This window comes from Bactrocera latifrons, unplaced genomic scaffold, assembly GCF_001853355.1.
Source record: "Bactrocera latifrons isolate USDA-ARS-PBARC rearing strain unplaced genomic scaffold, ASM185335v1 scaffold_33, whole genome shotgun sequence".
NCBI lineage: Eukaryota > Metazoa > Arthropoda > Insecta > Diptera > Tephritidae > Bactrocera > Bactrocera latifrons.
Window position 1 is genome coordinate 819,486 of NW_017536963.1, and position 13,583 is coordinate 833,068.

The 13,583-nt window shown below is 36.2% G+C and overlaps 1 protein-coding gene across 1 annotated transcript in view; it reads left to right on the plus strand.

Moving 5' to 3' along the window:
* Positions 1-13,583, plus strand: part of LOC108971198 (GTP-binding protein Di-Ras2-like) — a 58,875-nt gene that overhangs the window by 14,113 nt on the left and 31,179 nt on the right. Inside the window, exons 2-3 of the mRNA XM_018937086.1 lie at positions 1,698-1,865; positions 7,268-7,377. Coding sequence (XP_018792631.1) covers positions 1,698-1,865; positions 7,268-7,377 — 278 coding nt within the window. The remainder of the gene's footprint in view (positions 1-1,697; positions 1,866-7,267; positions 7,378-13,583) is intronic.

Below are 13,583 nucleotides of genomic sequence, written 5' to 3' on the forward strand. Positions count from 1 at the left end.
TAAATAAAAAATAGCTTAAAATGTAGACAGCAATCAATGCCTTTGTGGCATTTAGAATCTTAGAATCACAGAATGTTGGCATAATTGCAATTAGTTCCACGCGAATTTGCTATTAATTGCAAAGTTTTAAGGTCTCGGCCAGGCGCGCAAATGCAATAAAACYCCTTTCCACACCTTTGTCTGCTCACTGCAAACGAATCGGAAACCGCTGTGCCAATTTCGTGCAGCGAAGAAAAAAAAAACGTTTTCAAGACTCTTTGAAATATTAAAAAAAATTATTTTTCATATCAAATCTATTGCAGGTATCACTGTGAGCAGTTGTTTGTGTGGAAGTAGTGTGCGAGAAATATAATTATCAAGAATTATTAGAATGCACACTAATTATTCCAGTGCCTTTGTTAAAATTTTGCTTTTAACTGTTAGGAATTATAACAAGTTCAACGCTGTCTTCCAGAAGTTACTCATACGCCGTGTTCACATGCCAATTTTTATACTGAAACTAGTACATTAGTCCTTGAGATATCGATCTGAAATTACGCGCACGTTTTTTTTCTCCCGAAAAGAAACCGCTGATATCGGACTAGTATGGCATATATCTGTCATATAAACTGAACAATCAAAATCGTGTCTGTGTGTGTATGGATTATTTTTAAGGCAATTATGTAATCTCCGAAGAAATTGTTCAGGTCGGATCACTATGGAATATAGCTGCCATACAAACTGAATGATCAAAATCAAGTTTTTGCATTGAACCCTTTTTATATCCGAAGATTATTCTTGTTTCAGTGCAATCAAAGTTAATATTTTTTCTTGCTTTTATGAACTTTTAGCAATTTTTCGCACAGTTTTTGTCTGAAAAGAAACTTAGTGGCAATATTGCGGCCAGTGAATCTGCTGAATTTTTAACCAGTCACACATATATTGAGGAGAAATGGRCGAAATGTTTTCTTTGTAAAGAGTCTAAGCCGTTAAATGTTCGAAAATTTATTCATCGTAATATTTGGCAGTATTATATATGCTTTGCTGGGGCAAAAGTTCACACGCTTTGTTGCGAAAATCTCAAGTTCAACAAATATTTTTTTAGTATATACAAATAGCAATTTAATCAGAGATATTCGATGATTTCAAACTTCCTGCAATTTATATGCAGTTTTTTATGCCAATTTGAAAATAGGCCATTGAAAATAATCCAGTCACTGTTTCAAAATTCGTTTTCAGCGTCAACAAAGGTTACTTAAACGCCATGTGTGCTTTACATATTTGCATATCATTTTTTATTTTTTTTTTTTTTTTGTTTTAGCGTCTTAGTTTTTGTCCTCATACAACGAATTACAATCACATATCCAATAACAACAGCCCTGAAACGGTTTTGAAATCGATATTCTCTAGTACTAAAGATCACTCATACGCCGTGACCCCAATGAACATATTTATTCTTTTTTTTTTTTTTTTTCATTTTACCGCCTTTTTTAACAATCTACGAAAAGGCCATCTTGAGAGAAAAATGAGTGCTAAAATATTATTAAAAGTCTCTCTTGAAGTTTCGCAATATTAATTCCAACTGAGCCACTACATATACAAAAATTAAGTATTATATAGTATTTTAAACGCTTATCTTTTTAATAGAAATATTTTTATCAAACTTCYTGTTAACAKGTGCMAWTTAATTCAWATTTATTATCTTCTTTTATTGGCAGGTTGACATTTTAGACACTTCCGGTGATATGCAATTTCCCGCTATGCGYCGCCTATCCATTGCCACCGCCCAYGCTTTCATGCTGGTCTATGCGTCCACGTCTGCGCCGAGTTTTCAATGTGCCAAACAGTGTTTTGAGGAGATACGTGAGCAGCGCGCCGACTATCAGGTGAGTTTTKTTGTTTGTGTATTGCTTTCAAAAACAATTGATGAAYGAGATTTAAGACACTTGTTTGCATCCCATCATAGGACAATAATTAATGTCAGTTTCGACTATGTTTCCTGGTTCGCGGAAGGTGAAACTGTCGAGGGTGAAACACCTTAGTCGTGCAAAGACGAGACAATGAAGGATAAAGTGATTAACTGCTCTCACTTCATTCTCCTCTATTCAATTTTGACAAATTGCTTCTGGCAAGACTCTTATCCTGAATGCCAATTAAGCAATGACCAGTGAAAACCCCTATGATTGCGGCAAAATTAACTGTACTAAGGGCAAATAGTTCAGTATATATCTTTCTTTCTTCTTCAGGCTTAAAAAAGCATACAGTCGCACAGCAGCGGATCGTCAACCATCGTCTATTAAGCGCACGCGAGGCCCATTTGTCCAGTGCTAGAGCACAAGATGTTCCTCCGGCAACCTCATCGACTTTGCAATTTSAACGACTCCGGTATGGCCGGCAACCAAAGTCTGACTATGAATGGCTTAAAGCTTTTTCTATAGAGGATRGATAATCCACTAACTTTAAGAGCTCAGAGTTTAAAGCTGCACTCTCCGGAGCAGAACGTCTACTGCTACTTTATTAGTAAGGGCAAAACAGACCTTATGTAGCAGAGCAATCTTCCTCTATKTATCTTATTTTGCTTTAATAGCAGCCACTTMTGCTTGAAAAATACTACAGTGACCCGTCAACCTAGATCTAAGCTAAGAACTCCCCTTCCAAGACTCATTACATCTCTTCTCAAACAACTCCTATGCACTTATTCTTCGTAGGTAGGAAGAGAAAAAGCCGCCGAGATTAGCCTCTGCAACGCAGTGAAACGAGTTTCAATGAACGCAGTTGGGGGGGGGGGGGAACGAATTCCGGCGTGTCCTGCCGCCAGTATCCACGGATGCTGTTTATATTATAATTAAGTTATATTGTTGGTGTAGACGCTCTTTCGCTTTCTAGCAATTGTAGCCTTTTTGAGCGCCTTCCACCAGACGAACCCGCCATAGAAGATCATTGGCTTGACTATGGTTTCAAAATAACTCCTTTTGGTGAGAGCATCATCTTCTCCCTATGGCTCCTCTACAGCAATATAAAGCAACCAATACTTACTCTCTCCTCAATATTTGGCCTCCATGAAAGCTTTCCATCAAAGATAAGCCTAAATATAAGTCTGATAGCCGGAAAGTGTACAGTTTCTTGGGGAGAAAATTACTTATACAGACAGACAAACAAGCCACCGAACATGACTAAATTGGATTCAGGATCTCACGTATTTCCTTCTGGGCGTTTAAAACTCAATATGTAAATATAAAAACCAACATTCATTCCATTGCTTGAACTCCAACTAAATTTAGTTTAATTTTAAGCAAATGCCGCAAAYACTCACACATACATCCTTATGTTTGTACATACTTAGTTGATTTATGTTTTTATATATTTTATTATTTACTGCTCTGTGTGTATGYGTTTACCACAATTTCGCAACAAAAAGTAATTAAAAATTGCAAGCAAACAATTTGCGAATGAAACATAAAAACAGTTGAGGCGAAAGTGTCAATGAAGGTGTGTGGCAACAGAACGCGCTCACTGTTAACCAGACGCTTACACAAACATATTTTCGGTGAAAAGTCATTAAAGTTACAAAATTAATCCGTCAATAAGACGGAGAGAAAATTATTACGAAYTCATTTCGATTTACAATCGCATAWTTTCACACATCCACACATACTCTCTCACACCGTGAATTGTGTCAACAGATGTGCTTCTGCTTACAATATATTTTGTTGTTCTGTTTCATATGTTGGTTTGATTGTTTGTGACAGCCAGTTTGACGTGCAAATGAGTCGGCTTGGCATGACACTCGGTGATAAGCGAAGCAATCTGCTACTACAACTACAGTGGAAATTAATGCGACATATGTAGTTAGTGCAGAAAATACAATGCTGAATGTGCAAAACAAAAAACTCAGAGAAACGTTACCTGGTTGGTAAACATAACTTATTGCATAGACTGTGACAGCTGACAGTTGACAGTTGACTATTGGATAAACAATTAATCTTTGAAATTATTCAGGTATAATTTTTCATCGATTTTAAARTTCAATAGTTCATAAATCAAATAARTAAGCGAGTTAAATACTTCTAAATTTTATTCTGCTTAAAAAGTTGATTGATAACATACATAAATATTGAGTTGTATATTTGTAAAACGGTGATCCAATCATTATCAATAAACTGAAAACGTAGATGACAAGCCAAAARGAKAGCGGAATTACGTGACATCTRRAAGTGTGGACAAAGCTATTGTTGGTTTTTTGAGCAGAAACCATTGCTCAATCTAAGACCAACTAAACAAGTTTTGTTTAAAGGGGAATTAGGTCTACTATATCCCTAAATAAAAACCGTTTACAGTCAATGCTTCCGCATCTCCCCATCTCCTCCCAAGGGCTAAATCTTTATATTAGCTTGTCAAAAAAGTCTTGCGGTATTTTTGCTAGTTGGCGCTGAGAGCGCGTAGTTCTAGTTTTATTCGTCGCATCGGGTCATGCTATACTTTTTTGGAAGCTCATTTCACGCGCTAACACGCGTTTGATTGATTGTCGTTTCTTTTAAGTCGTTCGTGAGTTATAGCGTCGCAAGCATGGAGAAAAATAAAGAGAAAATACGGCATATTTTACAGTAGTACTACGATAAAGGCAAAAATGCATCTCAAGCCGCCAATGCAATTTGTGCAGTTTATGGGTCCGATACAGTTTCCATTTCCACCKCACAACGATTGTTTCAACGTTTTCGTTCTGGTGTAGAGGTGGTCGAAGATGCGCCACGCTCCGGAAGGCCTGTCATTGAAAATTGCGATAAAATCGCCGAATTGGTCGAAAGAGACCGGCACAGGAGCAGCCGTAGCATCGGTCAAGAGCTGGGCATGAGTCATCAAAAAAAATTTTATGATCAATTGAAAATTCAATAATAATTTTTTGACAACCTAATATATAAAAATTACATGTCACGTTGTTTGTCCGCGWTGGGCGCCTAAACTACTGAACCGATTTTAGTAAAATTTAGCACACTGTATACAATTCGGACTAACTTAGWAGATGKGATGGTGAAAACAATTCATAATTAAAAAATACAGTGAACGCTCTATTAAATGGGCACTCTATTAAACGAACACCTCTGTTAACTGGACAGAAAAGCTGATAACCGCACATTGGGAAAACAGTCTTAAAGTCGTTAGTTTTTCCACTGAAATTGATTTCAATGAATATATTCAAAATTAGACTTCAAATAAAATCACTCGAATTCCTATAATAAAAAATATAAAATTTCCACTGTATTGATTAGTTTATAATATGAATAATAGTATAAAATGTATACCACAGCAACGCGTGGCCGAGGCCCCTAGTGGTTTATAAGTAATTTTACTATGAAAAAATATTATATGAAGTAAGACAGAAATTTGCCATTTTATTTCAGACACAAAATTAAAGACTCTCTTTATTTTTTGACACAATAAATATTGTTAAGATGCCATTGAAGTTGAAATAGATACCGCATTCAACTCCATCTGTAATATGTTCGATTGATACATTCTTCGCCGTTGATTCTATAAGTTTTTCAACATAGATACTTCTTTTATGGCTTTGCATACCACGTTATCGTCTTCCATAGCTGATAGCGTGGTTGAACTCCTTCTGTGTCTGTTATGTCCGCATCTAACAGTATAGTTTCCTTTCCTGTTGCGAATTTGCAATTCTTACTTCCCGCCGCAAGTGGTTGCGGAAAGATTGCTCCCGTCTAAGTATTAGATATTCGTCAGACTTTAGTCGATATACTTTTGGTTTCATATGGGCAATCAAGTTTTTTGTGACGTAGTATTTTGATTTGGCTAATCGCAAAGAGTTTTCGAAATAAGGAGCATATACATGCATCATTTCGATACGATGTAGGAAAAGAGTATACCAGAGCGATACTGGTTGAGTTGACAACAGCTCTTCAAATGCTGAGATATGTGCATTTGTTATTTCAAAGAGTTCAAGAGTATAGATTAGAGTCTTTAATGACTTTGACTAGCGGATACTGATAGTTAGTTAGCGTGATGCTCCCGTTTTTATAGTCGTACCACCGAGGATACTACTTTTATTTTATTTATATTACTTTTTTATATTTTAGTGCTTCATGTCTGACTTTAGATCCCATGGTGCTCTTCAATTTCTCGGACAACATCCTTTGTATTCTTGTTTTTCGCAACAGTTTGTTGTCAACATTCGGCATTTGTTTTTATTTTGAGACATTTATTTATTTATTTATTAGGAGAAATATACAAAGTAGTATTAAACCTAATTTAAAAAAGCAGAGTACGAGCTATTAAAGCCATCGACTCTGAACAAGCAAATATCTTAGGTTACCAACTAAATATAAAGATATATTTTATTTTGTAGGTAACAATCAGTAATAAAATTAAAAATACTCATAATATTTGTAAACGAAGGAATTTTTAACATTTCTTGATAGTTTGGCACAAAATTGTGCTTTTGCCTAATACTCGCTAAAGCCGAACATTCGTTAAAGATGTGATGGTTTTACTTTGTCAGTAAGAAGGTGCTGATGTGTGAGTTGTGTGTGGTCAATCCTTAGACGTGTGAAGATGATAAATTAATAAATTTTCCTTTGCTATGAAAGAATCCCGCCTGTAATAACTTCTCCATTTGGTTTGATGAGAGCAAAAGCTTTGTTTATCGCTTTGGACCCGTCTGTGTAAATTGCAGTCCAATTGCTTTCTTCATACATTTTCATTAACTCTAAGAAGAGTTTCCGAAATACTAAATTACTGGTATTGCTCTTTTTGAAGGAGTGCAGGAACATGTTAGATATGTTTAAGTATTTTCCGTATTTAATACAACGGGGCAAAGTGGACTTTAGCCATAAGTTCCGTTTATGTCGTGACGCGTAAATTACGGTATTATGTAAGCTGGCATTTGGAGAGTATATCAGTTTTGGAATTAGTTGCATCCTTCGTTCGAATATTCTTTCCTTTAATGTTGGTGCATTGAGACATTTTATGGATATTTACTATATTTATTTTTTTAGAAATTTTATTTTTTTCGTTTATATTTTGTACGATGCCATAATGCAAACACTTGTATGTTTAATATGACAGAAATATTTTAGATAAGGGTAAGGGCTTGATTTTTGAACGGATTTGGCGTAGTTGTTTTTATTTTCGGTTCTAAATTCAAAAACAGGTTATCACTGGTAGATTTATATTTACTGCTATTTCGCTTAAACTTAAACACGAAGGTATAAATATACTTAACTTTTTACCTTTCTCTTCCTTTTCATGGTATAAATCGCTGTTGCCAAAGGATATTCCCATTGTTATCGCCGGCAATAAATCTGATCTGGCCAATACACACCAAGAAGTGCGACTGGAAGAAGTCACAGACTGGGTCTACTGCGAATTACCGCGACTAAGGTGAGTTCAGCCAAATCTAAATTTATTTATGAAAATAAATCTGTGTGTCTGCCCTTGTTGTAACGCAGGTGTGTTGAATATTTTTACCCCTCATAACGGCATATTTTTGCAGTTTTAGGTTCTGTAAAAAAAATATATTTCTCAATACATTTTTCATTGTTGTTGCTTTCTGCATCGCGTTGTGATTTATGTGGTAAATCAGAAAGGGCTCCCACCTCCTGCGGWCGTTAACACATTTGATAGTGTGTGTGTATGACTGGGATACAGTTATGCAAATTGCTGGAATAAATATGTTGTAGCCGATAACACTTAATATGCTTGATTAAGCATAGCATCGAAAGCGAAATAAATGTTCGAATGAGTGCGACCTACAAGTGTAATGTAATGCAACTAAGGAGAGCTTAGAATATATTATACTCCCAAAACTCGTAAAGACAAAAATAAGGAAAAACTGTCAGATGTTGTCATAACTTTGTAATCCAAAATATTGCTGTAGAATTTAACATTCATTATTCGAAGAAACCGAATGGGTTACAATCACATTTTCTATCTCATAGATCTATGTAATACTTGAAGGAAAAAATACTTCAAAATCCATGTCGTCAAAGACAAACTAAGTCCCCAATACACTTGTGCCAACGTTTTCTCAATCCTCGAAAGAGTTTTCAAAGCAAATTTCCAAACTGATTTCACCAGAGTTTGAGTTTTCTGAATAGTCAGAAGTAACACGTCGCCTCAATCAGGCGAATACAGTGGTTGCAAATACGATATTGGTTAATAACTTGGCGAAAAACTCAAGAAGAAACAATTCAGTTTGTGACGGTGCATTGTCAWGTTGCCAAAACCAAGAATGCGAGCCCATAATTCCGACCTTTTTTACGAATAGCTTCACGCAAACGCATAACTCTCAAATAGTATTCCTTGTTGCTGGAAGGAATTCGATAATCGAAAAAAACTGTCAAAATAGCGTTGATTTTTGGCTTGCTTTCACATGGTACTTTCGACCTCAGTTCACCTTTAACACGATATTCGGCCGATTGATCGTCTGTTTCCAGATGGAAAACATAGATGAAAGACTCATCGTCGGTAACAATACGTTGAATGACATTCTGGTAGTCGGAAAGTATTGTTAAGTGATGCTGTTTATTGACAAGATTTAGCGATTTCGAAGTCGTGCTTTCACTTTTCTTAAGCCAAAATGACCTTTCAAAATGGCTTCCACTGATCCTTGACATGTGAACGAGACAAGACGAAATATCTGCTGTCATCAAACAAACAGTCATCATACTCTGGCTTCCACGTCACTGTTGACTGTCATAACTTCGAATTCGTAGATAAATTCGTCTCTATTCTAGCTAGTACAAACACCAAACACAATGTCARGCACACAATCCAACGCAGAATTACTTTTGCCCAAAGGTTCTACTTCAGACTGAGCAGCCAATTGAGAAGTAAAGTCCTCTCTCGGCGAACAAAAACCAAACTCTGTAAGTCACTTATWATTCTCGTSMTTCTATATGGTGTTAAGGCATGGACGATGGCAACATCTGATGAGTCGACATTGCTAGTTTTCGAGAGAGGTTCTGCGGAAGATTTATAATCCWTTGCAGTSARCACGGTGCCAAATATCGAAGAAGAAGAACCACTGGCGCGCTTTTGTAAACTCGGCTATAACCGTGTAAGCGTTGTCTACGCCAATAAAGAAAAGTAAGATGTAAAATTTTAATACGATAATGTCATTTTCTTTCTGGTTAGAAATTACATGATAAAGARGTTTGAAGTGGAAAAGCGGAACTACTCAAAATTGTGAGATTGTAGCCGAGAGCACATACAAAGKAAAAGCATACGCGATCTCTATTATTAAAATAAAACGCCATTATCGGGCGAACTAACATACGAGGTGTGTTCAAAATGTATCGCGAGTTTTGAATTTTCGCGGGTTACGTATATTCGAATTTCGAATTTTTTGTGGCGTTATGTTGGTACTTATGTCTCTCACTTATGCCGACAAGCTCGGCCATTTTGAATGTTCATTTAATTGTTGACAGCTGCTTGGATCGTCTTCGATTTTTACCTATTCAAAAAAATGGATCAAAGAACCTGTATCAAATTTTGTGTGAAAAACGAAATTAAGTGCGCGGATGCATTCCGAATGTTGACTGTGGCATACGTAGAAGCTACCTTGGATCGAAGCAACGTGTATCGGTGGTACCAAATGTTCTCAGAAGGCCGAGAAGATGTGACAAAAATTGGCTTTTGCACCACGATAACGGCCCTGCTCACACATCGTTGCTTGTACGCGACTTTTTATCCAAAAACAACACACTAATGATGCCGCAACCACCGTATTCCCCAGATCTGGCCCCCTGCAGAGGCCCGTGAAAGGACGACATTACGCTTCTCTCGACGAGATAAAGACGGCATCGAAGGAGGAGCTGAAGAAGATAAAAAAATAATAATAATTTTTTGAAGTGCTTCGAAGATTTTAAAAACCGTTGGCACAAGTGTATAATATTTCATGGGGATTACTTTGAAGGGGACAAAATAGATATTCATGAACAAATAAATAATTTTTGAAAAAACACAAAATTCGCGATACTTTTTGAACACACCCCGTATAGTATTTCCGTGTAATAACTATACGCCAGAGTACGCTATTTGAAGATTTTATAGAATAATTATATTTCATGTCGGTTTTATGTAAATTTAATTTTTAACAAGGGAAAAAATTCAATGTAACCAACATAATCAAAGAGAGAGGAGAACTATCGCTCGAGGAGTTGTGAAGGTAAAGCGAAAGGGTGTGTTCAGACATCTGTTGACATGAACCACAGTTAATCGAATTTCCGCGCACACACATTTCTCGGTTGGTGGGTAAGTGTGTCGCCGTCAGCAACAGTGGAATCGTTGCAATCAGTGAAAGGCTTTGCAAACATAGCGCCAAACGAAGTAATAYAACGCAATGTAATAATTATTACAACAAATCGAAAATGGAGGTTAACACTAAACCTTTCTTTCCATTTCCACTCTCGGCAGTCTGCCCTTTTCTCTATATGCGCAAAACTGTTTTCCAAATGCCAGCGAACACGCAACAAATCAACAGCAACAACATAACAACAGAAAAAAAAACATAAGCAAAAACAAAGAAACAATGAAGCTGTGATTGCCAATTGCACATACATGCTTACATACACTAGCAAACGCAGCAAATCCGCGGTTGGTKAAATCGACAAAGAAAACAACCGCAAAAGACATTAGTAAAAGTTCCAGGTGTTGATGTAGTATTTGCAACACCTCAGTTGGCTTGTAATGGGCGAAATGCACGCCAAAGAGAATTTACATGATCAACAGGCAAACTGGTTTTATGCCTGCATTTATATTTTAATAATGAAGTTGGATTTTGAGGAAAGAAAGGATGAAAGTTAGTATTTGCTTGGCAATAAACATTTAAAATCAAAAAAGAAAGACGAATCTTCTTCTTCTTGATTGGCGTAGACACCGCTTACGCGATTATAGCCGAGTTAACAACAGCGCGCCAGTCGTTTCTTCTTTTCGCTACGTGRCGCCAATTRGATATTCCAAGYGWAGCCAGGTCCTTCTCCACTTGGTCCTTCCAACGGAGTGGAGGTCTTCCTCTTCCTCTGCTTCCCCCGGCGGGTACTGCGTCGAATACTTTCAGAGCTGGAGCGTTTTCGTCCATCCGGACAACATGACCTAGCCAGCGTAGCCGCTGTCTTTTAATTCGCTGAACTATGTCAATGCTGTCTCTTATACACATCTAGATGTGTATAAGAGACAGCTAGTGTTGAGGCCAATGATATCAATATCATCGCCAGCAGCTGTATCTCTTGTAGAAGATTTTACCTGCTCTATTTAGCTCTGCTCTTTGAAATCAACGAAGAGGTATTGTATGTTGGTTCTCTTTACATCGATCATTTCCAAAATTTTAGTATAAATATATATCAATTTAACAAGTGAAAGAGCAACACTGTGACCATTCCTGAAACTTTTTGATCAAAGTAGTATTTATGAGAACGGAACAAGACTTTCGTTTTAGAATTAAATTTCCATCGCTAACCATATAATTGCTGTATTCACATACATTCGGATTATCTTTGGAAAAAATTCCATTTTTTATGCAATTTTAAGTATGGCAGACTATTTCTATACATAAGTAACTCATAATATTCTTTATGATATTTGCGCTACAAATGTCTGCCTTCCATAAAAAGCATAACAATCAAAATTTGCCCTTACTGAGAGTAATCTGCCACCAACCTCAACTATTGCATTCTTAACTTTTTTGTCCACTCAAGTCCATTTTAGTTTAGCATGAGAGCGACGTCTAACAATATTTAAACAAATTAGGTGTATCCACAATTTAGCTTGAGGTCTGATACATTATTACTTTACATTCCAATGAAACATTTAGCAAATGTTTTAATTTTTGAACTTTGTGTAATCACAACAATGCTATGTTGTAACATGTCGCTTTAAGTAGCTGTTTTTTGCCTATCACTAGGAAAAAAAAATTTTTATCAAGCGTAAATTTAAAGTTTTTTGGTCTTTTATAATGAGTTGCTACCAACATGAGGTCATGACATGTAGAAACCACGTGAAAACCAAAAACCGTACCTAAGCGCAGCTGTACTGCCTCTGAAGAGTCAAGATCCCACCTCCATCTGAAGAACAAGCTATCTCATGTATAAGGTAAACACTTTAAAATGAAACCCTCCATCGAGACCTAAAAATGTACAAAAAACTATAAAATTATCGTTACCTCATTTGATTGGAGCACCATGGCAACTTTTTATTTTCACCATTSGCAAGAATGCACCATTAATGTAGGAAGGCAACACAGAAGCGGACAGAAATACTAATAATTACATCCCTGACGGATTAACCGAACTTGACGAACTAATGAAACGTACCCTAACACGGACAAGAACAGATGACAACGACACAGTTCAAGTTGATCAGCGCCGCGAGCAAGTCGCTCACATTAAAACTAAGGTTGATATTAAATATAAGAAAACCTAAATCTAAAACTAAAACTATTTAAAACCAAAACTTTGTATGAATTAAATAAAAATAAATAAAGTGTGTTAAAAATAAAACATTTCCTACATTAATGTATGGACATTCCCAAAATAGCATTTAAAAATATCTCTATAAAAAGTTATATATAATAGTTAAATTTTTGCTTAAACGGAGTTTAACACTTTCAGCTCGACTTTCTAAATGCATATGTATGTGTAGTAGGTGCCATGCAGATTGGGAAAGCCAAAGTTAAACGCTCAACCAATTAACTACAACAAAGGCTACAAAAGTAGGTAACCACTTTCGCACTAAATGTGTAAAAGCACACATATATTCACAACGGCGCACATTTGAATGTAACAAATAACACAAAAACAGAAACACAAATCACACACACACTCACACAAATCATACATTTAAAAAAAGAAAATCCTGTGAATCTTTGAACACATATTTCGGTGCGAAAGCTTAGTGGGTTGCCGCTGACTGACTGCTTGGCTTACTGAARATTGCGTCAGCGCTACCTGTGCGGCCTCAATAGTTCCCCTACAATTTTTCATAAAACCAGCAGCAGTGATACTAGCATTTGTGAACGTGTTTTCAAATGGATCATATGTACTTACCGCTTTGTTGCCCACCTTTGTCAGCGTTGACTCCCCCAGCAGTCGCCGGTATTTTTATTATATTTTATTTGTCTCTTCATGTCATTGACAGTGACAAATTGTGCTTGACAGTGTGTGAGCGACACGTTTAGCTACAACTAACACACTATCACATAGTCTACCATATTTATATGCGGCATACTTATCCACAGATTTGGTAATATAACAGATTTTTTCTTCGCCATCCACATTAAATTATGTAATGCTTTAGGTTTTTTGAGTTATGAGAGAGTTGGGCGTAATTTCAAAGTATATTTTGAAGCTCACACGTTATAAATTTCAATATTTGTTTAAAAGTAATACTAACAAGAATCAATGCATAAAGCATTTATTATATCTGTTAACACATCCACTTACAGGCAGCCATCACTCCAAAATCTTTTTTTTTTTTTTTTTATACTCTCGCAACAAAGTGGCTAAAGAGAGTATTATAGTTTTGTTCACATAACGGTTGTTTGTAAGTCCTAAAACTAAAAGAGTCAGATATAGGGTTATATATACCAA